At 47.7% G+C, this 27,029-nt stretch overlaps 1 protein-coding gene across 1 annotated transcript in view; it reads right to left on the bottom strand.

Annotated features, from left to right (window-relative positions):
- The window catches only part of EML1 (EMAP like 1), a 102,614-nt gene that overhangs the window by 29,015 nt on the left and 46,570 nt on the right, over positions 1–27,029 (bottom strand). The window contains exons 3-6 of the mRNA XM_037503917.2: positions 25,956–26,085; positions 13,944–14,078; positions 5,012–5,040; positions 2,014–2,143 (exon numbers count right to left, since the gene is read on the bottom strand). Of these exons, the coding sequence (XP_037359814.1) occupies positions 2,014–2,143; positions 5,012–5,040; positions 13,944–14,078; positions 25,956–26,085 (424 nt within the window). The remainder of the gene's footprint in view (positions 1–2,013; positions 2,144–5,011; positions 5,041–13,943; positions 14,079–25,955; positions 26,086–27,029) is intronic.

The following is a 27,029-nucleotide window of genomic DNA, read 5'->3' on the forward strand; positions in this document are numbered from 1 at the left end:
TTTCAACGCTCCACAGTCACATCACCTTGAGACACACGTCGACAAGCTGGGGATGGAGGGTCCCACAGCCATGGCCTCACGAGAGCTTCATGGGACAGGAGCTGAGCCTGGGACAGACTGGAATCCCTATGACCACGGTGGCTTTTGCTGTTTGTTGAGAAAACAAAATAAAGCTGAAAGTGTTAAATGACTACATTGTTTCATATAGTAAGTGTGAAGTATAAATGCTCTTCCAGAAAAAAAAAAAAACAAAAACTTTAAGCTTTGACATCTTTATATCAGAAAGTATTTAAAAATCTATTTTAAGATTCTGGTAATATGCCTCAGTTATTAACTTAATAAGTGTTTATTTTTTATTGTAATCCAGGAGCTAAAACATGTGTTACGTGAACACATTTTGCATTATAAAAGTAGCTGTAAAAGATGCCAACTCCACACACACACACCTACAAAAGGTAAAAAATTTAGGTCCTTCTTGCCCCAACCATTCCCAGTTTTTTTTTTTTTTTCTCGCCATCTCTTTTTTTTCCTTTAATATTTATTTATTTATTTATACAAGCACCCGGTACAGTCAGAAGCGCGGGAGGGTGAGAGAATTCACCAGAGCCAGAGCGGGGAGCCGAGCAGGCAGAAGGACCGAAGCACACTGCTGAGGGGAGCAGCGGGCGGCAGGAGAGGTCTGCGCGCCATGTGGGACCCTCCTCCGGTGGCCGGGGAGCAGCCAGGGATCGAACTGGCGCTGCAGAGGCTGCGGGCAGCTTCGGAACCCAGCGCTCAACCGCTGCGCCACCGGGGAGGCCCCATTCCCAGTTCTTTACGGATGATAACTCCTGCCAAGGTTTTGTCGTGTAAACATCCCAATCTTGAGAACTATTTAAAGAGCAAAATATCACTTGAACTTGGGTAGGATAAAATAACCTGGCAAAACAACGGCATTTATTATAACCAATTCCACTGTTTTACATCTAAAATATGCCTGGGAAGGAGGCTGTACACCTGAGTTTTAAATAATACTTTCCAGTTTCGACTTAACCAATTTAAACAGCTATTGGCTTAAAGAAGAGCTGGATTCTGCAGATGCATGTGCCCAAATAGATTCCAGAAAAGAGGCAGGTGATGGGTTGTGACAGTTGAATCTAAAAAAATAAAATACATGTTTTGGGGGCAAATTTCCCCAACACTCTGACTCCAGAATTTCAGCAGTGAGAAATGACAACAGCATCATTTAAACCAACTCGTATTAGCGCTTGACCAGGGTTGGCATTGAGCTGGTACTCAGCAGACATTTGTTGGGAGAAGGGGTGCTTTCTGCCCTTTGTCTTAAAATCTGCATGGGTTGCAAGGTGGCCTCCGCAGGCTTCCTCTTGTAAAATTTAAAAAAAAAAAAAAAAGGAAAAGGAAATGAACACAAAATTTAAAAAATAGTAAAAGTGAAACAAAGTATAGAGTAAAAAACGAAAGTACAAAGCAAGATAAAATAAAACAAAACCCCAACAGTTTGAGGACGCTTCATCAAGGCCCTATTTTTTGTCTTTCTGTATTTTTCTCCTGAGAAGCTCATTCATAATTCCGAATCTCACACTTGGAAGCCTCCAGTGGCTTCATTTCAGGAATGTCAGTCACATGACTGACTCTGGCCTTAGCAGCCTGGACTTGACTTGGGGGAGGGCAGTATTTATTTTAAATGGTGTATTTGTGTTGCCTGCGGGTTTCACTTGTGCCTCTCAACGTGCACCCCACACTTAGCACTTGGAACCCCTAAGTTACTCAGACTCCTAAGTTATACCTTCAACTAAACAGTATCCCTGGGGCCAGGCCCCTAAGGTTGGTCCAGCAGTAACTGGCTGGAGGGGGGATGCTAGTCCTCCTTCCACGGCATTCTCCTTCTTTCTTAGGGCTTACAAACTTGTTGCCAGCACAGTTTCGTTTGACGACTTTCTGAGTTAAACTTCAAGCTAACGGCCTCGACTGACTGGCCACTCAGCAGAAGCCCGAGCAACGACTAAAGGATACACCCACTCCAGCTTCAGTCTCCTGGTCGGAAGCTCCACTTTTGCTTCCAGGCTGTAGGAATCCACTTGCTCTTTGGGCATGTACATGGTGACGGGGCGTCCGCGGAGAAACATTTTTACGTAACCTTCTTCTACAAACAGAACAGAGAAGCCAGTGAGAACCTTAGAGCCCAATGTACCTGGGCCGGTGTTATATGGGAGAGGCAGGAGAGAACCAGACTTGGGCTATTATCTTCCAAGAGGGACTTACACTTTCTTTATCATCAGGAGGGGGAGACATGCCGCCCTCCAAAAACTACAGCTAACACAAGAAAAGTACTTAAATTTTCACTGCATTCAATGTATACACAATTTCAATATCAAAATGTATAAAATGTCCTTCAATACTTAAATAGCCCCGTTCTCTTGCAACCTAACAAAACCCGGCCGTGGGGATCTGTTACACTGGACAATGCTTTTAGGTGTGAAGGGCACAAGCCCCACAAGTCCACGCCAGGACCTGCGCAGACAGGAAAATGCTCTGAGAAGCCAGAAGTGGGAAACAAGAACAAAGGACCAACTAAAGAGAGGACCCAGCAAACAAAGCTTCCTAGAATACAGTTCTTTTTGTAATAAAGTCACACTTGATGCTCAATCAGTTACAGGGACTGAGTACAGCCCACTAATGTGTGGACACGGGGCAAGTCCTGGACTTGGAACAAGGAACAACTCGGGCTTTTCTGCCTTAAGTTTTCAGGCTCTAACAAGACCAAGGAAAATGCCTTGTGAGCACCTGCTGAATTCAGGGCACTCGGAAGCTTTTCTGCGGATCAAAGGGCATGATGGCGTTCCAACTGGGCAGTTGGAGCCGGGGCTATCTGTACTTAACCCAACAGGCAGATCATCTGCAGGGAGGCAATGGGTGGGGAGAACCATGATGGAATCACAGCTCTGTAGGCGCCACATTGCAGACTCCTTGGAAGTCGTATTCCTAAGGCTTTGCAAACAATGTCGCATGCAACACTGCCGAGGAATGAAGAGGTCACCCCCTCAGCCCCGTGAGCATGCACTCAGGTCTCAGGGGCATGCATGCCACACACGCTTCACTCTGCATACACAGTTTGGCTTCTAGGTAGGAACCAAGCGCCTCCCCTCACGCCTGTGTGCACAGCGCCAGCCACTGCGGTGCGTCTCCCCACCCCGTGAGGATGTTTCACGTGCCTCTGCCCCCCAGCTCTGCAGGGACCACCCAGCTGAGGCCCCCATCACTGCACCTCCTTGTGGTTCTCTAGGTGACTTCTCTTGCTGCCAAACCCATCAAGACCCAAACTGGGTTTCACGGCATCCCTCCTGCACTCAATCCCTATCCACTACTCTCTGACATGCTGGACCCACAGCCCCTATCACGTGACCTTGCTGTCCACTCCCTCCAACCCCCCAGGAACTTGCCTCCCTGGTCAGACATCTCTGTGCCCCACACCTCCACCCTGCTCCTCCCATCCTGATTTCTCACTGCCTCGCCCAGCAGGTGAGAGAAGTGAAAGGCGGCAGGCGACAGTTTCGAGTCAAGTGAAAAGTGACGGCATCAAATCTGTGCAAGAAGAACCACAGAGCTTGGCCACGAAGAGCACGTGCTGTCAGCTCCACACCACAGACAAGTGCCTCCGGTGCGTGCAGCGCATGAGACGACCCTGCCTGGGGGGCTGTCACGGGCTGGTGGGGCCCCAGGAAGGAGGCTCGCTAAGCGCACGATTCTGAACGACTGGGCAGGCAGAGAAGCGCTGGGTTTAACCCGGGCCCGATTCCTGGGGATGATCCCGGCATTCTGCATCCAAAATCAAAATGCAGGGAGGGGAAGCAGGTCTTTTCCAGGCATTTTAGGATAACAGCATACACCCCAAAGCCCAGGTGTTAGAGGGAGAGGTCAGCAGCCGAGCAGGGACCATTTCAAACAGTGGGACCCCTGGGGTTGCCCTATAGCTCTCTTAAGGTTTATATGGATTAAACAAGAAGTTCCTGTGATCAGCCAATAGTCAATCGAGATGTGAGTTATAGTCACTTCTTCAAACCCATCCAAGTCAACGCTCAGGAAAGCTTTTACTTGGACAAATCGAGGGGTTTGCATCACAAAAAGCATTTCCACATTTGCGTTATGATTAAAGTTCTGTTGCCCGGGTAACGGGTGGCTCAGAGAGCTATGAGGTCTCAGACGTGCCGCCTACCTTTGCAGTGGGTCACCCGGCGTTTCCCTTGTGATTTCGGAGACTGAAGGGCTAGATGGAGAGAGGCGGGTGCTGCGAGACCCGTCGCGTCCACTTGCCCCGGGGGGAGCCCGGCCAGGCCCAGGCCTCCAACCAGCGCCCCAGACCTAGCTCTGCAAGCTTAAGGCGGTCACATTTTCAGGGAGTAATTTCTTGCTTCCTGAAGAGGAAACGGCACGAGGGCCCTGGCTGCTTCAGAGCCAGTTCTGAGTTTAGGGGACAGCCAGAGAGGCGGCGCGAGGCGACCGTGGGGAGCCACTGTCCTTGTCCATTCCGCATTTTAAATGTGCTTTTTAGAATAGTCATGATCCTAACAAGAGCATCTACTTTAGGGCAAAACATGTTGAGACAAAGATACGAAAGTTCTCGATGAACGATTAGTTTGCAGCTTAGGAAATCAAAGGCAGGAAAAGAGAAACAGCTACTTCTAGACAAAGCTATAACCCAGCGTGTCAGCAGCTCTCAGAGAGACCAAGCGCGGCCCACAGAGCCCAGCCGTCAGGGAGGACGCTGGAGGCCACAGGGCACGCCGCTCCCCCACGGGTCCTGAGGCACCTGCTGAGGGCTCCGTCCAGGGTCTGGACTTGGTGACCAGCGTACCGGGCGGCCTCTGACCTCAGCGGCTAGAGCCCAGGTGCAGGCCGACAGGTAATATGCTGGGTGTCAGAAACTGGCCCCCGCAGGAGCTATGTCTGTTTGTCCCCTGGGTTCTGACAAGGAGAGTGAGGGGCGCCCGTGCAGAAAGGAACTGGGACTTACCTGCACTGAAGATGGGCTCCTTGGGTTTGCTGTGGAAATAAAACAGAAGCAGTTTTTAGAGGGGGTCGGGGCTGGTCTCGTTCACCCTCTGCGGACATTAGCTGCTTGTGTCACGGGTGCGGCGCGGACGCCAGGCCTTAGTAGGGAAAACCACCGGGTGCCCGTGGGAGGAAGGAGCCTGAACTAATGTCCCAAGCCAGAGGCAGCCGCCCACAGGCTTGGCGTCATCAGCCAAGTTTGCTTTTGACCAGAGCAAGTAACTGTCTGGGGAAGGAAAAGGTCTGGTTGGCCAAGATGGGAACAGCCCTGTCTCCAGTGTAAAAAAGATTTTTTTTTTACCCCTTCCCCATGCCCTTCTGACAGATTATTTAAAGAAATTATTTAAAACTAACAAATTCCTGACAAAGGGTCTTGTGAGAGAGGGTGTTCTCAGCCCATCCCCTGGGGGGCTACTGCGAGAGGACTGGGGCGAGAGCAAGAGGGAAGACTCCGAAAGGGGGTGTAGTCATTTGTTGGCACTATGGGCCCCTGGACTCGGGCCAGTTGACATGGCCCCCAAGCTCACGACCACCTGTTGTAAGGGCCCATCACCTCCTGGCAGCCAAGGGGCGCCACTCAGGTGGACGGGACACATGTTCTGTTCAAACACAGCTGAGACGGAAGCCACATCTGTGCCACGCCAGCGTCCCCCACACGCCCAGCTGCCCAGAGGACCCCACTTTAAGGTATGAACATGCCGTACCAGATGGAAGAAGCCCCAAAGAGAGCCATATGAGACAGGAGCCTGGTGTGTGCATACTGGAAAAAACCTCAGCCGAGCAGCCACAGTCCTATCGCCGCCGCAATCTCAACTAGACATTGAGAAACACCACCGGCAAAGCGAGCCTTCGCTCCAGGATGTAAGGGAGAATATTATGTGTCACCATCTTGATGTCCAGATAATTTGAAGCAGCCCCGGGGAGATGCTTGGCTGATGCTCTGGCAGGAGTGTGTGCTCACCGGGGTGTGTCTCAGCTGAGAGCTGGGCTGCTGCGGGCTTGGGTTCTGAGCTCTGGCCCTGGCAGTCCCGCATGGTAGAAGCGCAGCTGCGCCTGCGTCTCACCTGGGTCTAGAAGGCCCTTCATTTTTCGGACTCACCTTCCTTTTTTCTCCCTCTGATGCCATTCAGCTACCCTGTCCTGCCGCCTGTCACACGGGCCTGTGTGAGGTCTCTGCCCCAGTTTTCCTGCCTCTGGGGGGCCAGTCCCAGGGCCCTGCACTGTCGGCCCAAAGCCCCTCCCAGCGAGGCCTCGATGCTCCCCTCTGCCACCTCCTCAGGCCCCAGCCTCGAGTGTCTCCGTAGCACGTTAGCCTGATCACTTCATTTTGTTTTTCCCACAAGGACGTGAGCGCCACCAGGGCGACGGGGGATGTGGACTTGTTCTCTCCATCACGTCCGTGCGAGAGAAGCAGACAGCAGGGCCTGGGAAGGTCCCTCCTCACCTGCCTCGGGCTCAGCAGGCCCCGTCGTTCTGTATCTGGCAGGGGTGAGGCGCAGCCTCAGCCTGACAGTGGTTGTTTTGTTTCCATCTGATCAGACTCACACTCCCGCACTGCAGACCTGGTGTCACCGTTCCCAGTCCACAGAGATTCTCTGCCTTCACCGCAGGCCTCCTGGGGAAGGGAACCTCGCCCAGCCCAGCACTTTCAGGATCCCTGAAAGGGGACTTGAGCCTGGTCCTGACCGTGGGCTGTATAACAGATGGGGTGGGCCAGGTGGCCTCTTGGCACCAGGTAGGGCAGGACTGATGGGCCTGCTGTGCGGCCGTTGGGCAGCTTGAGTAGGTCAAGGTCAAATGTTACCTCCCGGCTTGAGACTTGGGCTCTTGGATGCGCACACAGCCATGGCACCTTTTGAAATGGCTTCACATGATGAAATAAGATTCCTGCTGCAATTAAAATGCTCTACTACATCAGTAACAATTCTTTATAAAAACTGCCCTTAAGCAGTTTTGTACTAGAAACAGGGTTGTTTAGTAGATGTTTAATTAAATGTGTAGAAGTCCCTGGAGATTTCAGTGGGGACACAAACTCTGCTTCAATTCTTTTCCTCCCTCCCCTTTTTTTTTTAAAGATTTATTTATTTATGCATACAAGAACTGGGGTGTAGGCCAGAGGTGTGGGGAGGTGGAGGGGGAGCAGATTCACTAGAGACAGAGTGGGGAGCAGAACAGGTGAATCTACTGAAATACACCACTGAGGGGAGCAGCGGGGAGACAGGAGAGGTCTGCTGCACCATGTGGGTAACTCTTGCTGAAGTGGCTGGTGATAGCTCCATAGTGCTGAGACTTAACTCCTGCACTACCAGGGAGGCCCAGTTACCAGCACAGCCTGCAAAGTGGGGAGGTCTGCAGTCCAGCTAGGGAGAGTCCTCCTGCCAGAAGCCTGGCTTCCCCTCATCTACTGAGCAGGACGGAAACACAGCGAGCCACAGGACCGTGTGGAGGCTCCCACGATCATTATTATTCACATTGCTTCCCGCTTCTGATTTCACTGACAGGACCCTGAGTTTGGTTCACCCAACAGCCTTGAAGCTAAAATAGCATAAGGAATATTAACGCTTTCATTATTTAAACATTTTTAAAAGTGGTTTTTCTGGCTGGGAATCCCGAGCCACAACAGTATCATTTTATTTTTTTATTATTTTTTTAAGATTTATTTATTTATACAAGAACTGGGCTACAGTCAGGGGTGCAGGAGGGTGAGAGAATTCACCAGAGAGCAGGGAGCAGAACAGGCAGACGGACCAAAGACACTACTGAGGGAAGCAGCGGGGAGACAGGAGAGGTCTGCCGCACCATGTGGGTATCTCCCTGGCTGGCCAGGAATCGAACCTGCGCTGCAGAGGCTGCAGACAGCTTCACAGCGCTGCGCTCAACCCGCTGCCCCACCAGGGGAGGCCCCTCATTATTTAAACATGTTTGAAAAGATAAATGACCCAGAGGCTTGAAGAGTGAAACAATCTCTTCAGTGTGAAAAAAAGATGCTTAATTTAAGTCAACTAATTTTCAGGGTAAAAAGTTTCAGAATCTAAAATGCAGTGTTACATCATCTGCCAATAGGTGGCGCTGTTTACAAGGCCTCCCACAGCTCCAGCTGCAATTGAATCATGTCCTTTCATTCATTCATTCAACAAATACTTTGTGTGCCACATGCTAGAGACACAAAGAATCATCAGGGCACCAGCTTCTGCCCCCGAGGCATAAAGGGAGGGCGAGTATGTGTGGGAGGGGGACTGACAGATGAAGACAGCAGCAGGTAGGGAAGGCGCCAACTCCGGGTAAGGGGTCAGCAGCGCCGGCCTCCCAGGGAAAGGATGTCTGAGCTGGGTCTTGAAGCATCAGCAGGAGCTCGACCCCACACAGCCAACCATCTTCCCCCAATTTCCAGGTGCAGACATGTCACTCAGGAGGCGGGAGACCCCCACCACAGTACCAGCGCCAAGTCCTTAAGCTACACATCTGTCTCTACGGGTTTTTAATATCTGTGTGGGGATTTGTAATATAATTAGAAACTTTTTTTCTGAATATGCTGTCTTCCACCTTAGATGTGCATTTCTTTAACTGAGTTTGATCATCTTTCCCTTCATGAGTTGGCAATTTATGTGTCTTCCTCGGCGAACGACCTGGCCAAATGCTTTTCTGTGGAGTCAGGCGTCTCGTATCTCACTGGTTGTGAGTGAGTTGGCTGACAATAGAAGTGAAGGCGACTGGTCCTCTTCCGTTACCTACGATATTAACATCTGTCGAAGGAGCTGGTCTGTGGGCGACTCCTGCCACCTGCCAGCTCACCTGACACTGTGGTGTCCAGAGTGGCGTCTCGACCAGTCAGGCGGCACCGGGGAGCTGAGTGGGTAAGGCGATGGGATGTTCACAATTTATGATTCCTCCCTTTTCAGGTTGGGGCAGGGGAAGAAATGGGAGTTGGGGGTTCCAAAATGTCCCGTAGAGAGGCACTTCAAGGTCGGGGGCAGGAAGAGAAGGGTACGGCCATGGAAGGCCAGCGGGGGCAGGCTCCGGGCTAAGGCTTCCATGCAGGCCCTGCCTCGCCCTGTGATGTCTCGGGGGCCTTCTGTTTTCACCGGCACTGAGGAAAACCCCAAAGCGATGAAGTAAGTTGCTGGCAGTCACATAACAGAAAGTGACCATGTTTAGGATGAGCCCCTGTGTCTGCTGTGATGCCTTTATGCTTTTCACCTTTTTTTTCTAATTTGAGGCAAAAAGATTCACTTAACAAACATTTATTGAGCACCTGCTATGGGCGTGGCGCCATTCTAGATGATGGAGTGGTCTGACCGGACAGAAAATCCTTGTTGGCACCCACGTGGGCCCTGGCCGATGGGCCACGTCTCTGAGAACACAGCAGTGGAATAATCACAGACACGGCCACGCTCAGGCGGCGCAGAGGGCCACAAGACACGTGCCGAGAGACGGTTTATGTCTCGACTACACACCACACACACCACCACCCTGGAAAGCAAGTCGGGTGGAAATGTAGTGAAATCAGCTGTGCTTCTCCAAGGTGTGAGATGATAGCGGATTTCCTAAAACACATTTGACTCATATAATAAATAAATTAACAACAAAAGAATCTTGCTGAGGAAAAGTGAGAGTCTGTGTGGGTGAGGCCAGGACATCGGGGCACATGAAAAGGCGGGAGCCAGGCTGGGGATGAGCTGGTCTGAGCCCGAGCCCTCTAGATGCCAGCCACAGGCTGAGGGCAGGGGCCAGAGGGCCTGGAAGGAGCGGTTGAGGGCCCAGCCCAGCGGCCAGGACCTTCCTGGCGGGAGGAACAGCTGTGCCCATGCTCAGGTGGCAGGTACAGCAGGGCGTCAAGGGGAACACTTTTGCAGGGCAAATGGCTCGATTATTTTGAAATTGCTTAAGTTTTTAATTTGTTGCTCCAAAAATGCGTATTACAAGGTTACAGCCCTGTAATGGCTGAAACATTTCTTGTCACAAGATCAGCCCATTACCACCACTTTTTGATGGAAACAGTGTCTCCTTAGGCTGTCTCCTACTCCACAGTGAATGACAAAGGAGGAGCTGGTTTGGCCACTGAGACCATCGATCCAGCAACATTTGCCATAAACTGGGCATCCTAACAGAAACCGCTTTTCTCTCTGATATCACAAAATTTCAAGTTCCTACTGGATTACTTTTCTGGTTACATTACACAGTAGAGGTCATTAATCAGAACATTATTGCCGACTTCCTATTTAAATTTAATAAGTCCTTCACAATGACAAGCACTGTACAGCTGTTAATATTCATGCGCCATAAATAATACATCAGGTAAATATTACTCTACCCTCTATTGCTTTTGTTCCTAGGGAGATTTTGCCAGTGCAAAGATGAACTGCTGTTAAAATGTCGTGACTTATTACTAGCGAAGTATTTTAAAATGTTCAACATTCTAAGATAAAAGTTCACAATGTCACAAGAAAGCTAGTGACCATTTTCAGAAATAATAAGTTGCAGGAGCAAGAAGATTAAAACTGTACTAGAAAATATAGCTTGTAGAATTAAAAATGCAATATTTTAATTGTATATTTTATGATTACTTTTCTTGATTCTGTTATTATTTTATTCTTTTTTTTTGTACGTGAGTACCTTACATCCTTGTTAGAGCTTTGGAATGACAGGATTTCCCACTCAGTGTCGTTGCCGGAGCTCACCCACCAGTGAATCACCCTCATCCTCCACCCTGCCCCTTGTGCTCTCTTCCCACCCTTTTCTTGCCTTTTCCCTCCTCAACTGGAAGCCTCAGTTCCATGGTCAGCTTTCAAGGGTTGATTTTAAAATCTGTCTGACCCTTAGTTTGGTTTCTCCATATTCCACATGTAAGTGACATCATCTGGTATTTACCCTTCTCCTGGCTTATTTTGTTTAGCATTATCCCTTCCAGCTCCATCCATGTGGCTGCAAATAGCATGATGTCATTTTTGATCACTCAGTAATAGTCCAACGTGTATATGTGCCACACCTTCTTGATCCCCTCATCTGTTTTGTGGCACTTAGGTTGTTTCCATAACGTGGCTGTTGTAAACAGTGCTGCCATACACATAAGAGTGCAGACATGTCTGTACATTCTTTGGATTGATAATCAGAAGTGAAATTGCTGGGTTATGCAGCAGGTCCATTTTTAACCTTTTGTGAAACCTCCATATTGCTTTCCAGAGGCTGGATCCGTCTTCATTCCCACCAAAAAAAAAGCAATTATTTAAAAATAATTAGATCTTTGAAAAGGCAAATGTTCAGGACCTCAAAAACATCATTTTGTGTTCAACAGGAAGATTTGTACAATTTAAGTGGAGGGTCTTAATATTTGCTGTAATTATTATTATTGAGGAACATACAGGCTGTTGTGGGATTGTAAGAGAAGCCTCTTTCTAATTTTCATTGTTAGCCAACTGTGCTAACAGCAGCGCTGCAGATGGTGTGTGGTGACTGAGCTTTATCCCAAATAATCTGTGACCCATACAAGTCCTGGCGCTGCCTTGTGGGATCGCCTCTCCCTAAGCCCAGGAGGGCAGGTCACCCCTCCAGGGCCCTCCCTCGTTCAGCCTGGTGTGATGTTAACAACCATGGCACTAAGGGATTTCTATTTCTTTCCTTTTCCCCAGTCACAGATTTGGCCCAAATCTGTCTGCACTCAGGGCTGTGTCACTTCACGGGGATGTCATATAACGTGGGTCAGAGCAGAAAAGAGAAAAAACATTCTTTGCTCTGCGGGTCCCATCTTTTATCAACTGCATGACACCCCCTTCCTGAGGGTCAGACTGTGCTGGGTATTCCCATCTAAGACCCAAGAGGATTTGGTCTAAAATCTCTAATTCACAGAGGGAAAGGCGGGGCTCAGAGCACTGGCTTGCTGGCCCTCTGCTCTCTTTCACTCCAAGCGGCGCCCTTTCTACTGCGTCTCGCTGTCTAGAGTAACCAGACAGGGGGCCATTCTTAGAGTCTTTTAAAGTGTAAGACAGCGGCCTGGAACCACAGACAGATGTTAAAGCATCTGGGACCACGGACAGATGTAATGTGTGATGGAGATGTGAGGCTGCTCTATCAAGGAGGCACCAAATTCCATGCTGTTTAAAAAGGAGTATCATGGAAGCCCCCTCCCTAGAGCTTTCTAGCTGGTTTTATGTCCCAGAGACCGGGCACCAGTCAACACCAGTCTCCAGCTCTGCTTGGCAGGAGGGCGAAGCAGCCTTGAGCAGGGCTGCTCACGGGGAAGAGCGAGGAAGGACGAGGGGGCCAGGCAGCCGCCGAATCACCAACTTGACCTTCACTTCTGTTGCTTCTCAGCAGCCGCCTCTGTCTGTGTGAGCCACAGCAGCTCTCTGCCCGCGGTCCCTCCAGGTACAGCCAGCGCTGCAGTCCCTCAGAAAGGCAGCCCTCCGAACCTTTGCTGCCGCCTGGCCAGCTCAGCGCTGCGTGGCCTCAACTACTCCTGGGTTCTAATGAGACAAAGGACTAATTTTCAATGGACATGTTTAGTTGACAGGATTGTTTTAGAAAATGATTAGTAAATTTTCTCAGTCCCTCATTTCCAAATCAGAGTCTCCTACTGTGGCATTTAAAGAAAATTCCCTTTGTAAATACCTCCTACGGAAATATTTACTCAGCACAATCACCAAAGCCATAGGGCTTAGGAGATCAAAGAGTCCTGGGGCTTAACAATGCAGATTGTTTTGGGAAATTCTTAATAGAAATCAGATGTGCTGAAGGGGAGCCAGTTATGTAAGAACTGCCAAGGGCCAGCCATTTCAGGCCAGCTCCCAAGCTTACCCGAAGGCCAGCAGCCCAGAGGCCATCCGCTTCTTCCTGGGCCCTCAGTGGTCACTGCAGCCGCTTGGCCTTATTTCCAAGGCATTATCCCGATTAGCATAATCTCCTGATGAGACGTGCTCACAGGCTACGTGGAGACTGAAGCTGCAGTGGTGCTGAGATTGTCCATCCATGGACCTGACCCACCTCAGATGTACGAAGCCCAGCCTCTCCCTACAAAAGACTTCCCCTGGGAATTAAACTGAAAGCTTCTGCTTCCTTTACAGGATGGAAGCAGAAGGGATCTAGAAACGTGGAATTTTACAGTCTGTGGCTTGGAGTCGGTTGCCTTATGACTAAGGCTTCTTCCTAGATGAACATTTGGAAAAAAACATGTGATTCGCCTGTGAAAGTCCAGTTCCTTCCCAAGCCTTATGCAGTAGAGAAAATAAAAGGCAGCACAGGGCTAATGATGAAGGGAGACTGGAGTACATGAGGCGGGTATCCTCCAGGAAACGAATGTCATGCGCGTGACACGTTCTTAAGCACAAAGCTGGTACAGAGCAGGAAATCAGCATCACTGATAAAATGTCACTACCGGTTTCAGAGATACCTTCATACACCATGGCAAACTAACCTCCAAGAAAAACGCAAACTCAGAAATGTATTTCATGAAACCAGAATGAAAAGGTTCCTATTTCTGGTGTCAGCTCAATAGTAAAAAGTTTCTGATAAATAATAAAGTTACAGCTTTCCACCCAGTCCATCCTAGAAACTCCACTGCCGGCCAACTCGAAGTCTCCACCAAATGTTCAAACAGCTGCAGATGTGCTGGGAAGATCCAGCGCCCAGCAGATGTGCAGGCAGGCAGAGGGCTGCCTGCTCGCCAGGCAAGGGGCACCAGGCAGACCCGCCTGTCCCCGGCTCCAGCACTCTCCTGACAGGGCTGAGGGGGAGGGGGACCGGCCGCCCCTGGAGCTGGATCAGTGGTCTGGGGAGACGCCAGCCCCCAAGAGTGCTCCCAGCAGGTGAATTGGGTGAGTCGTTAGGGTTCTGGCATCTGACTCACACCTGGGGAGAGGGGTCTGCGGGCTCGCAGGGCGCACAGCGGGCAGGGGCCTCACCTCTCACTGTTCTTCTTGCCGCTGGAGGAGCTGCTGGTGGAGCCCGTGCGGTTGCGGTTTCCTCTGGAGTCCCCGTAGCTCTCCCTCCGGGCGCCAGGGGAGACGCGTTCTGAAGAGCTGGTCCTCTTGATGGTGCTGGAGGCAAGATGGAAATGACAGTGAAACCCCCAATGGAGTGGGGTAAGTACAGAACATCATCCCTCCACATGGCTCTTTAAACGACGATCAGCTCTAAGTTCCTAATCATGGAGCTGGGCGCTTCCCAGCAGGGCACCTGGTGTCCCTCCTGCCTTTGTGACCACGGCACTGAGTGCAGCTCCAAGGGCAGCCCCCCAAAAACTCCATGTGCGAGCTGCGGGGGCTGTGTGGCTGGAAGTGACCCTGCCCTGGATGGGCTATGTCAGGCTAGTGCGCCCAGCCAGCAGGGACTGGCCTCGGGGGACATTTGGCAGTGTCTGGAGACAGTTTCTGGTGGTCCCAGTGGGGTGGGGGCTGCCATTGGCCAGGGATGCCGCTAAATGCCCAGGACAGTCACCCAGCAAAGACCCCTCCAGCCCCAAGCGTCAAGGTGGGCTAATGACAGAATATGACGTCGACGAGACTTGTTAGTGGCGCCATCCATGTCAGTGCTAAACCTCCTCCACTTAACCAGGGGGGCAGCCTGGGGATTTCTGTGGAGACAAAACGAGCGTTTGGGGGCCTCCCCGGTGGCGCAGCGGTTGAGTGCTGGGTTGCGAAGCTGCCCGCGGCCTCTGCGGCGCCGGTTCGATCCCCAACTGCTCCCAGGCCACCGGAGGAGGGTCCCACGTGGCGCGCAGACCTCTCCTGCCGCCCGCTGCTCCCCTCAGCAGTGTCCTTTGGTCCTGCTCCCTGCTCTGCTCCCCGCTCTGGCTCTGGTGAATTCTCTCACCCTCCCGCGCTTCTGACTGTACCCAGTGCTTGTATAAATAAATAAATAAATAAATAAATCTTTAAAAAACCAACCAAACAAACAAAAAAACCCCGAGTATTTGGCTGTGTGACCAAGCACAGCGAGAGCGGCCTCCAGCTGGTACCTCTCTCCGAGGGGGGCAAGCTCGTGCCCACGGGCTGGGTTGGTGGTCCGCTCCTGGCTGCCTCTAGAGTGTTCTAGTTGTTTCTTTAGGTCACAGGTCCCCTGACACCTTATCCCCTTTGTCGCTCTTGTAGACTCTACAGAGCCCACTATTTAATGAAAGGACGGCACTAGTGCCTAAGTACGTGGGGGCATCCCGCTTCCACCGGCCCGGGAAGAGACCCCAGTTTAGCACCGCTCTGCGGGACAGAAGGGAGGAGAGGGCGGGCGGCAAGCCTTGGGGCTGGCCCAGACTTGGGTGCGGCTGGTCTGGACACACAGTTGTGGTGGGTGGCCACAGGGGTCAGTAACCAGGGGTGGCTGCTGAGCCGCAGTGGAGGAAACCCCCATGAGGAGGAGAGAGGAGACTCCCTCGGGGGGCTTAAGGAAAGAGTCATGCTTTAAGCCATGGGTTCAGAAACTGGGGGGCCCAAGGTAGCAGAGCAGCCTGAGTGAGCACAGAGGTAGGGAATGTGGGGGTGCAGGGAGGGGAGGGGAGGAGATGAAGGCCAACTGATGGAGGCCCCAGGAAGCCCCATGGGCAGTTGCCAGGAGAGGGTGGGGACAGAGCACACTGGCCTCAGGTATGAGGGCACCTAGGAGCAAGACAACAGATGGCCCCTCCTGCAGAGTGTCAGTGCCCCATTTCTCTCCATGAAACACATGAAGGTCACACACAGGGTGTGGGGGCCTGTGTCCGGCTGCCACCCTTCCTAGGGGTGCCCGCTCTCTGTTTCCTTCTTTTTCCTCCCCAGTCTCTCCAGCTTCAGCCCTTCCCCTTTGTCACTTGGAATCATCCGCAGTTTGTCTCATGGTTATTTAAGCCACCCGGGCACTGACTGACTTTGGCGAAGCCAAACATCCATGAAACGACCGTGCTGGTGCCGATGTGGGCGCACAGCCCTGGCATCTCACCGCGGGGATCCGCAGGGGTGTGCCTTAAGGTTAGATGGGAATTTTTAGAACACTCAATTTGGGGACAGGGAAATTACAGATGTCAGGAGAGCACTGCCTTTCTGAAACTTGGGATTGAAGTCTAGAAATTACAGAAACCTTTGTGTTTAAAGTTCAAGATATTCCGGTGAGAAAAACACCAGGATCATTAACCGAACGGGGCCCTTCTCGGCCGAGCATCTGGCGCGAGGCTGGCGGGTGCGCTGCCCTCACAGCAACCAGCTGAGCGTCACCTCGAGGTTCTTGTGGGAGTTCAGGGCAAGTTCACGGCAATTTAGAGACTTGTACAGAACACCCTGAAAGAGCTGAGAAGTCATGACTATTATGAATCAATTACAGCAGCCATCAGTCAATTTCCAGCCCAGCGGCTGGAAGACCTAACGGGGTCCCCAGAATGGGAACAGCAGCAGCAGCAACAGTGAACACAGAGTCACTCTGCATTTTGTATAAATGATCTAATACAGACCCCACAAATTCCCTGCCAGCCGATGGCTCTCCCCACCTTGCAGGGGGGAAACCAATGGAAGGTTATAAAGTGAACTGGCTGAGGTTACTTCACACCTGGCTTTCTTGACTGGATGAGCTGACAACTACCTGCCATTTATGAAACTGGAATACACTTGCTTTGAGGACTTGTTGAACATCTAAAAAGCCAAGAAATGTCAAAAATTAATAGGGTTACATGGCTCAGGACTTGCTCAATGGCGGCACCGACGAGCCCTCTAAGCTACTGTGTTAAAGGGAGCAGCTAGGGTTACACATCCATCTAAGCGGCCCTCACCTTGCAGCTGGTCTGTGCAGTCTGCATGCACTGAGAAGGCCCACAGACCTGTTCCAGCTACGTGTGAGAGGCACAGAAACAAAGCAGAGTAAACATGAGTGCAGTCACAGAGCGTGGGAAAATATTTTGGTATGCTTCCGTCAACAACAGCACGCCCACCAGCGCGCAGCACGGGCAAAAACATTTCGGATTTCGTACATTTCGTAGAGAGGCTTGGGTATCACGCATCACAGCTCTTTCAAGATATTTTTCATTCACACATTTGCATTAAAATGTTAAGCTTTTTTTTTTAATCTAGTATTGTTGTATACATCGAAAAAAATAAGACCCTTTCTTTTGATAGCCAAGAGCTCTTATGAATTAAGGAGGATTTACTGGATTCCATGTGAAGGAGAGAAAATGAAGCTTGAAGACAAGACACCCGCAGTCTCGTGGCCGCAGAGGGAGTGTGTCTAACGCTGCACAGGCCGGGCCCGCGTGCTCACAGGGCCAGCGGGAGTGACAAAGAAGTTACGCTCCGTCTGGACAGCAAGTGAGAAATAGGCCTTTGATGCTCGCAGCGGTGAGAGTGCTGGCTGGGAAGAGGCTGGACAAGGACACAGGACATTTTTCAGTACTTAGGGCCGGTGAAGTGTTTTTGGTGTAGAAATGCATAATTACCATCATTTTTTCTTTCCCTTCTGCTTTCCACACCTACTCCCAACCCAAAACCTTCTTTCTTTTTTTTTTAAAGGTTTATTTATTTATCCATACAAGAACTGGAGTGTAGACCAGAGGTGCGGGAGGTGAGAGGATTTGCCAGAGAGAGTGGGGAGCAGAATAGGCAGATCTACTGTTGAGAGGATCAGTGGGGAGACAGGAGAGGTCTGCTGTGCCCTGTGGGTTGCTCCCTGGCGGGCTGGTGATTGAACTCATACTGCAGTGGCTGGCCAGAGCTTGACAGTGCTGTGTCTTTAACCCCTATGCCACCAGGGAGGCCCCACAAAACCTTCTGAGATCTGAAAATGGACTGGCTCTTCACCTTGACACCACATATGCACATTCAATGATTTTTGCCAATTTAAATTTTAGAATCATAAACTTTCTGCTGTGTGGACTGGTGGCCACCTTCTGTTCATGAAAGGATAGCTCCAGGCATAGGAAGGTGCAATTATGTCTTGTGTTCACCACATGATTTGGAATCAAGAATTGGTTTTCCAAAATATTGCAAAAAGACTCCAAATTTATTCAATGGCAATGCAGAACTCTGACAGGCTGGGCCTCTGTGTGACCAGACATTTCGTGATGATGTCAGTTGTCAAGACAAATCTTGGGGTAACTCCATCAAGATTAAACAGTGATGCACTCAACAGATATTTCCCATGTGAAGAGTGTGAAATTTTCTGGCCCCCAAAGCCCCAGCCCCGGTCTAGCATGCAGGAGACTGAAGCCAAGTTCACATCCCGATGCAGGAACCCGCTACCTCAAGGCCAAGGTTCACCCCACAATGACCAAGGAGTCCCATGAGAAAGGGCTAACAATAGGTGCCCAGTCCTTGCTTTTTTTTTTTTTTTTGCATACAAGAACTGGGGTGTAGCCAGAGGTGCCGGGGAGAGGGGTAAGAGGATTCCCCAGAGACAGAGTGGGTAGCAGAACAGATGGATCTACTGAAATACACTGGCTGAGGGGAGCAGTGGGAAGAGAGGAGGGATCTGCTGCAACATGTGGGGCAGCTCCCTGGCTGGGGATCAAACTCAGGTTGCAGCGGTGATAGCCTGTTATTAGTCCTGAGGGCACCAGGTAGGACAGTCCTTGCATTTTTTTTTAAGATTTATTTATACGAGCATACAAGAACTGGGTGTAAGCCAGAGGTGCAGGGTGGGGGTAGGGGGGGTGGGGGGAGAGGATTCACCAGAGAGAGAGTGGTCAGCCACTGCAGTACAAGTTCGATCCCAGGGAGCAACCCACATGGCACACAGACCTCTCCTGTCTCACCTGCTGCTCCCCTCAGCAGTGTATTCCAGTCCTTGCCTTTTTTTTTTTTTTTTAAAGAAAGGAAGAGATTAAATCCAGCTCTGTCTGCCTCCAGCATCAGCATCTATTTAGGATAACTGAGAAGGAGATGCCCTCCTGTCAAGAATAATTATGATCTTAATGCCAATGACTCACTGTTCCTACTTATATAAACTAAATTCATCCTGTGTTTACAGGAACAGCTCTCATAGAGGCAGACTGCTGAACTACTTCTGGGGTTCACATGGATTATCTAATAAACTCTTTATTAACTGAGTACTGTTGAGACTTTATTTCCAGTTAAACTAGACTGACTGTCTACTGGGCGCCGTGCTGGCCACTGGAGAGTCCGCAAGGGACCGGCACTCAGCTGGCTCCTATCCTGTGAGCTAAGTCTGACAGCCATGGTCACCACAGCCACTGAACTGCTCTGCCATTCACTGTGAAGACAGATCTTAGTGGCAAGAGCCACACCATCTTCTAAGAAGGCCAGGAATGACCTTAGGAAAGTGGAGACATCAAAGTAGGGTTTTTCTCCTACCAGATGAAGTCAACCCCCTGCGGCAATCAGGGTGAAGGTCTTCCCTTCTCATGTGAGGAGAGGGGTCCACGCAGCGCTCTCCCCTCACAGGCAGAGACTCTTGTCTTTACTGAGAACAGACTCAAAAAAAAAAAAAAAAAGTTTCGCACCTACATTTCAGTGGATCTGAATGAAAAAGGAATATATTACAATTAATTTTAAAAAGAGATTAAGGGGCTTCCCTGGTGGCTCAAGGGGTTAAACACAGCACCATGAAGCTATCCGCAGCTCTGCAGCATGAGTTCGATCCCCACCTGGCCAGGGAGCAACCCACATGGCGCAGCAGACCTCTCCTGTCTCCCTGCTGCTCCCCTCAGCAGTGTGTTTCAGTCAGTCTGCCTGTTCTGTTGCCCACTCTGTCTCTCGTGAATCCTCTCACCGCAACCCCCTCCCCTCCAGACACATCTGGCCTGTGCCCCAATTCTTGTATGCATAAATAAATAAATCTTTTTTAAAACAAGCAGTAAAGCTCTTGTTTCTCTGTCCTTTAAACGGTGCATGCATGTCTCGGCGCTGATCACGTCCTTACAAAAGCTGTGTCTCTAACAAGTGTCACTGCTTCCGAAAGGGCCGCTCGCTGTCTGCTTGGAAGCCAGAGATGGTCAGCATCCTCTCTTATACTCTGAGCAGGACATTTAAAATTATGCTCTCTTTTTGTATCAACTTTATTCTCTTGCTGTCTCTTCTCACAGCCCTGCCCTATTGTGAAGCTCAACTTAGGGGCAGAAAGAATGAGTGATTGTCTCTGTGTTGAGCCAGTGGAAATGTTACTCTATTGTCCGCCGGGCATCCCCGCCGAGCTAGGTATGACCTACAAAGTCTTCCCCGGATTTTCTGCCTTTCTCCCTCTGACGAATGGAAACAAAGCTTTTCCCAAGGATTCCAAATCAAGCCCCCAATCGAAGTCTTAATTGGCAACACAAAGCACACTGCTGGGCGCTGGGCAATTTCCAAAGGGGATTTTGTTCTTAAGCAGTAGGCTGAAAAAACCCCAGAGAAAAGAAAATAAACATGTACCCATCCGCACACCACAGATGCCCCAACTCAGTTCATCTGGAGCTCTGATTACAGAGAAATTCCTACATGATGGTAAACATATTTGAAATGGCTGGGAATTTATTTGAATCTCAATATTCAGAATGCTCAGCTTGTTTCTTCCTGTTTTCAAAATCCTCTCCTAATGAAACATCCAGGAGTTTTAACCTCAGAGTAAGAATTAGATGCCACAGTTCAGGTCTCCAGCTTCCAAACGGATGGGAATTTACAAGCACGGAAGGCCATAAAGTCCAGAGAAACCCAAGGAATGAACCCTGCTGCTGGACGGAGAACCATGAGTCTTGGACACCCAGTCTAGAAGACCACGTATTCCCAACTGGCACCAGACAACAGTTTATCAGATGAATTCAACTAATTATTTGAGTTGAATTAGTTGAGGAAAAAAAAAGTGGACTTTCTGGAAGGCAGGATGATGTTTAAATGATAATACAAACAAACATAACATGACGGTTGAAATAATATTTCTTCCTTCTTCTTCCTTCCCTTTCCTCCTAAGAGAATATTGCTGAATAATCACCATCCACGGACACTCTTATATGGTTGGACGGGGTGGGGTGGGGTGGGGGTGGAGGACCCAGATATCTGCTCATAGCACACAGTCTGGTGCTTTGCATGGAGTTCAGCCCCTGCAGCCCCTTATTAAGGGGCAATTCTGTGTTTCACACTTGCAACCTTCCAGAATTCTCTCTCAGTCCCTCAGTGCATTGCAGAATGTCCCTGCTTCCAACAAGCAGAATCCAGACAGGTCAGGCATTCAAGAGGGAGGTTGCCAAATGTTCTTTATATCCAGCATTTTTTCTGCATCAAGGCAAGGGCTGTCCTGGGATCTTTGCAGGAAGTAGCCTACCACAGTGGAAAGCTGGAGCTCAGGACCCAGACAAACCCAGAATTCTGGAAGGTTTGAGCCCACACTCCCTGCTCCTAGTCATGGGACAGCAGAAGTTCCTTTACCTCTCAGAGCCTTAGTTTGCTCATAAAATAGGATTATAATATTTACTTTGCACGGCTGTTGTGAGGATTAATGATAATTAAAAAGCTGGTACTTGGGTTTTTGTTATAATCAGTAAAGGGTTTCTACTCCCAGCACTGAGGAGCCCAAGTACCCACTTGCCTCTGTTTTTTCAGGACCTGTGGGAAAGTATCAATTAGATCCCATCGTGCAGTTTTATTCCTGCAGTCAAATCGCACTCCCAGCCTGATCCTGCTCTGAATAAATGTTTCAAAGACTAGAACTCAACACACAGTTTGCCAGGAATTTTGACAGTCATGCCAATTAATCCTTCTAGGATGCAGACCCACATAATGTCTATAAAATGAGGGGACTGTACAATATCAAAGTGACTTTGTACCAAAAATAAAGACTTCCACAAAATCCTAGAACATGTTGCTCTGAAAATTAAACAGAAATTTAATTAATTTTTTGCTCTGAAAAAATTATTTTATTTAAATTCAAGCACAGAAAGAGGCATGAATTATAAAATTCTATTTTCTCCAAGGACAAAGGGCAATAACCTCATTTTTGTTAACTATGTGCAACTTTGAAAAATCAAATCATGAAACAACTCACTGTCTTCAAATTTGAATTTTATTTTATGTTTTTACTGTGGTCAACTTAAAAAATTTTTTATTGAAGTTACATTGGTCAGTTTCAGGTGGTTAAAACTATGAATCAACATTTGTGTATATGATCTTACGTTTGCCACCAAATGTCTAGTTTCCATCCTACATCATACATTTGACCCATTTTACCCAACTTATCCACCCCTCTCCACCCTGTCCTTCTGGTTATAACTCTTTTGTTTTCATAGTCTAAGAATTTGCTTTGTTTTGTTTGTTCATTTGTTTTGTTTCTTTATCTTTCACATATGGGTGAAATCAGATGGTGTTTATCTTTCTCCATATGACTTAATTCACTTAGCAGACAGCCTCTAGGTACATTCATATCATAAACATTTTGGCAGGACTTCATCTGCTTTTTTTTTTTTTTTTTTTTAATAGAGGCATGTTTATTTATTTATTTATTTATTTGTTTGTTTGTTTGTTTGTTTATACATGCACTGGGTACAGTCAGAGGCGCGGGAGGGTGAGAGAATTCACCAGAGCCAGAGCGGGGAGCAGAACAGGCAGAAGGACCGAAGTACACTGCTGAGGGGAGCAGCGGGTGGCAGGAGAGGTCTGCGCGCCATGTGGGACCCTCCTCCGGTGGCCGGGGAGCAGCTGGGGATCGAACCGGCGCTGCAGAGGCTGCGGGCAGCTTCGCAACCCAGCGCTCAACCGCTGCGCCACCGGGGAGGCCCAGGACTTCATCTGCTTTTACGTGACCATCATCCCATTAGGTACATGTACCAGCTCTTTATCCAATCATTTGCTGATGGGCCCTTAGATTTAAACAGTGCTCTCTTAAGCAACCAATGGATCCAAGAAAAAAAGTCACAAGAGAAGTTAGCAAATGTCAAATAAAAATGAAAATATAAAATGCTAAAACTTATGGGGTGCAGACAAAGCAGTATTAAGAAGGGCATTTATAGTGGTAAACACATGTTAAAAGGAAGGAAGATCTCAAATCAACAACTTAACTTTATACCTCAAGGAGCCAGACAAAGAAGAACCAAGTAAACCAAAAGATAGCAGAAGTGAGATATGGATAAAGGATAGAGCAGAGATAAGTTAAATAGAAAAAAAAAAAAGAAGAGTTGTTATTTTCAAATCAACAAATCCTCAACTAGACTACCAAAAAAGAAAGGAAACTCAAATAATTGAAATTAGGGAGATTTCATCTGAAGTCACAAAAATAAAAAAGGTCTGTAAGTGACTACTATGGACAAATACTGGCATCATGTTTCACATAACTTACCAAGACTGAATCATGAAAAAAATGAAAACTCTAAGCAAACCTGTAACTAGAAGGACAGTGAAGGATTAATCAAAAACTTCCCAACAAAGAGAATTCTACCAAACATTTAAAGAATAACCTATACCAACTCTTCTCAAACTCTTTTAAAGAATCGAAGGAAGAATACTTCCAATCTCATTCTATGCGACCAGCATTGCTCTAATACCAAAATCAGACAAAATCACAATAAGAAAAACTATAGAACAATATCCCTGATGAAAATTAAAACAAAAATTCTCAACAAAATGCTAGCAAACCAAACTCTACAGCAATTTAAAAGGATTATCAACTATGACCACATGAGATTTATACCTGGAATTCCAGCATGTTAAAATTCATTTAACATATGAAAATCAATTGCTATATTAACAGAATGAATGACAAGTATTGCTTCATCACCTCAATTAATGCAGAAAAAGCTTTTGATAAATTTGACCCTCTTTCACGATTAAAAACACTCAATAAGGTAGAAATAGAAGGAAACTACTTTAACATCATAAAATGCACATATGAAAAGTCCACAGTTCACATCACATACAGTAGTGAAAGGCTAAAAGTCTTTCCTCCAAGATCAGGAATAAGGCATGGATACCAACTCTCACCACGATGTTCAACATAGTACTGGCACCTCTAGCCAGGCAACTAGGTAAGAAAAAGAAATAGAAGGCATTCAAATTGGAAAGAAAGAAAAGAGTAAAATTATCTCTATTTGTGAATGAGATAAACTTATATGTAGAAAACTCTAAAAATGCCACACACAAAATTTAAAGACTAATGAACAATTTCAACAAAGTTTAAAGGATAAAAAAATCAACTCTCAAATATCATTTGTATTTCCATACACAAACAATGACCAAGTTGAAAAAAAAAATGGAATATCACTTATGATAAGAGAAAGGCAAATCAAAACCAAAATAAGATACCACCTCACACCCATCCGGATGGCCTCTATCACCCAGTGGGTGCCAGAAAATGCTGACCAGGATGAGGCACTGTTGGTTGGAATATAAAATGGAGTGGTGATTATAGGAAACAGTGTGGAAGTTCCTCCAAAAACCAAAAATAGAATCATCATATGATCCAGCAGCCCTATTTCTGGTATATACCGCAAAGAATTCCAAGCAGGGTCTCAGAGAGATAATGCACACCTATGTTCAGAGCAGCATTGTTTGCAATACTCAAGAAGTAAAAATAACCAGAATTCTCATTGACAAATGAATGATAAAGTGGTATATACACACAATGAAATATAACGCAGCCTTAAAAAAGAAGGAAATTCTGTCATATTCTACAATATGGATGAACCTCAAGGATGTTATGGTAAGTGACATAAGCCATTCCTATGAAGTATCTAAAGTAGTCAAAATCACAGAAAACGAAACTAGAAAAGTGGTTGCCATGGGCTGGGGAGGGATTGCTATTTAGTGGATCTGCAGTTAATAGTTTTGCAGAATGAAAACAATCTAGAGCTCTGTTGCACAATAATATGAATCTATTTAACATGATTGAACTGTAGACTGAAAAATGGCGAAATGGTAAATTTAATATTATATATTTTACCAGAAAAACAAATCATGACAGATGACCACCTGAATCTTTACAAGAGTCAGTCTTCTCAATCTAAAATCTAGAGGAATAAAAGCTAGTCTATATTTACGATTGTCAATCAGCATCCACAACATTATTTCATATTGATTATAGATAAATGATTCAAACAAGCATTAAATAGATATGCAAAGAAGACAAGAATTTCATTTTAAAGTTCTGAAAAGCCTGCAAAACCAGTTTTCTGAAAATCTGCCAGCAATAAGCACCTAAACTCTGTCTACAACGCCTCCCCGGCACCCCCCCCCCCACCGCACCAGTGGCAATGCACTGGTAAAGGATGGGCGATAAAGGTGACACTATCTATTTAAGAGAAGAGATGCTGCTGCTAGGTGTCCATTGCAGCTCAGCAACTCCACTAACACTTGCAAGCTCACCAGGCATCTTCAGCACCCCACAGAGCAGGTGCTCATCCCTCCCTGGCACATGAGAGGCAGCTGGCATTTTAATCAGTTTTCAAGTTTTCTTGCATTCTGAGCACAAGGCTGTAGGGCAGCACTGCAGTACCTCTTCATGGCTTCTAAGCTATATTACCAGCAGGTATGTAATTTTCCAGGGTCTAAAAATTTTAAAAAGCGGTCGGGCTTACAAAGTACAAAATTGTAACATGACAATGGCGAAATTACTGGTAAGTGAAGCACCAACCACAATGTCTGACAGACAAAGTGGGCAGAGCTCCACCACGAAGCACCATCTAGAAGGAGAAGCTAGTCCCACAGTTATAAAAATTGAAGGTTGGTCTGGCAACCTGAACTTTGCTGTGCGGCGGTGTGGACTTGAGAACAGCACACTCACATTTACAATGGAAATATGCCATTTGCTTTTCCAAAAGAGATTTTTAAGTGAGGCTACAAGAACATGCACTGTGGTTTGAGCCACGAGATTTGACTAAATCTAAAAAAAAGAAAAACCGTCAATGAATAGAGGTCCTGTTATGTCAACCCAACAAATACTTTCATAAGCTTTAATTCAGAGAAACTGTAAAGTGTCATATAGAAAAGTAACAATTTATAATCAAGCTGAAACTGGTAGTTGACTGGCAGACACCTGCCGCCTACCTTTTGGTTGCTGCTGGCACGGTGGTTTTGGCCCCGGAGGGGGATGGGAGAGAGCCGCTGGGTTTCTTTGGTAACACGGTGCCATTGTTGATGGTGGTTCTTAAAGGTAAGGTCTGGACCAGAGGTCTTGCTGTAAAACAAACAGAAAAGGAAATGAGAACTTTTCCCTTTGTGAAGGCAACTCTTTCTGGAATTTAAGCTCTGCAGAATGGAGGGGGACACCGATTTTAAAATGTTAGCAGAGATGACAAAGATGCAAAGACGAATCAATGGAGATTTTCAACAAATGATGCCAGAGCAATGAGGGAATCCCAGACACCTTCACTGGGTTTGCAGATGAGTGTTTCTATCTATCACCGAAAGGACAATCCTAAAAGAAAAGACTGCTGGCTGGGATGCCATTAAAATGAAGAGAAATGTTTGCTCTGTGAGAGGCATTTTAAACAGCATGAAAAGTCACCGACCGGGAGAAAATATTTGCAAATCACATATCTGATAAAGGATTTGTATACAGCATATAAAAGAGAATTCTTAAAACTGAACAGAGAGAAAACAAACAGCCCAATTAAAAAAATGGGCAAAAGATCTGAACAGACACCTCACCAAAGTGGGCACACAGATGGCGAATAAGCATATGAAAAGATGATCCACGTCTTTTGTCATCAGGGAAATGCAAATTAAAACAATAATGAGATATCGCTGTACACCTATTAGGATGGCTAACGTCCAAAAAAAAAAAAAAAACCCAGACAAAATCCCCGTGGCTGGCCAGTGTGCCGGGCCCCAGCAGACCCCGCTCATGGCTAGTGGGAATGCAAAATGGCAGAGGCCTTTGGAAGGCAGTTTGGCAGCTTCTTATAAAGCTAAATACATACGATCCAGTGATTGTGCTGACACAGGTATTTACCCAACTGATTTGAAAATTTATGTCTACACAAAACTTGCATTTAATATTTATAGCAGTTTTATTCTTGTCAGAGCCGAAAGCAGCCAAGATGTCCTTCAATTGGTGAGTGAATTAACATATGTAGTGTCTCCACGCGGTGGAGGAGGGCTCAGCCAAACGAGCAAAGA

Source organism: Talpa occidentalis, unplaced genomic scaffold (assembly GCF_014898055.3).
Source record: "Talpa occidentalis isolate TD23 unplaced genomic scaffold, MPIMG_talOcc4v2.1 talOcc4.11, whole genome shotgun sequence".
NCBI lineage: Eukaryota > Metazoa > Chordata > Mammalia > Eulipotyphla > Talpidae > Talpa > Talpa occidentalis.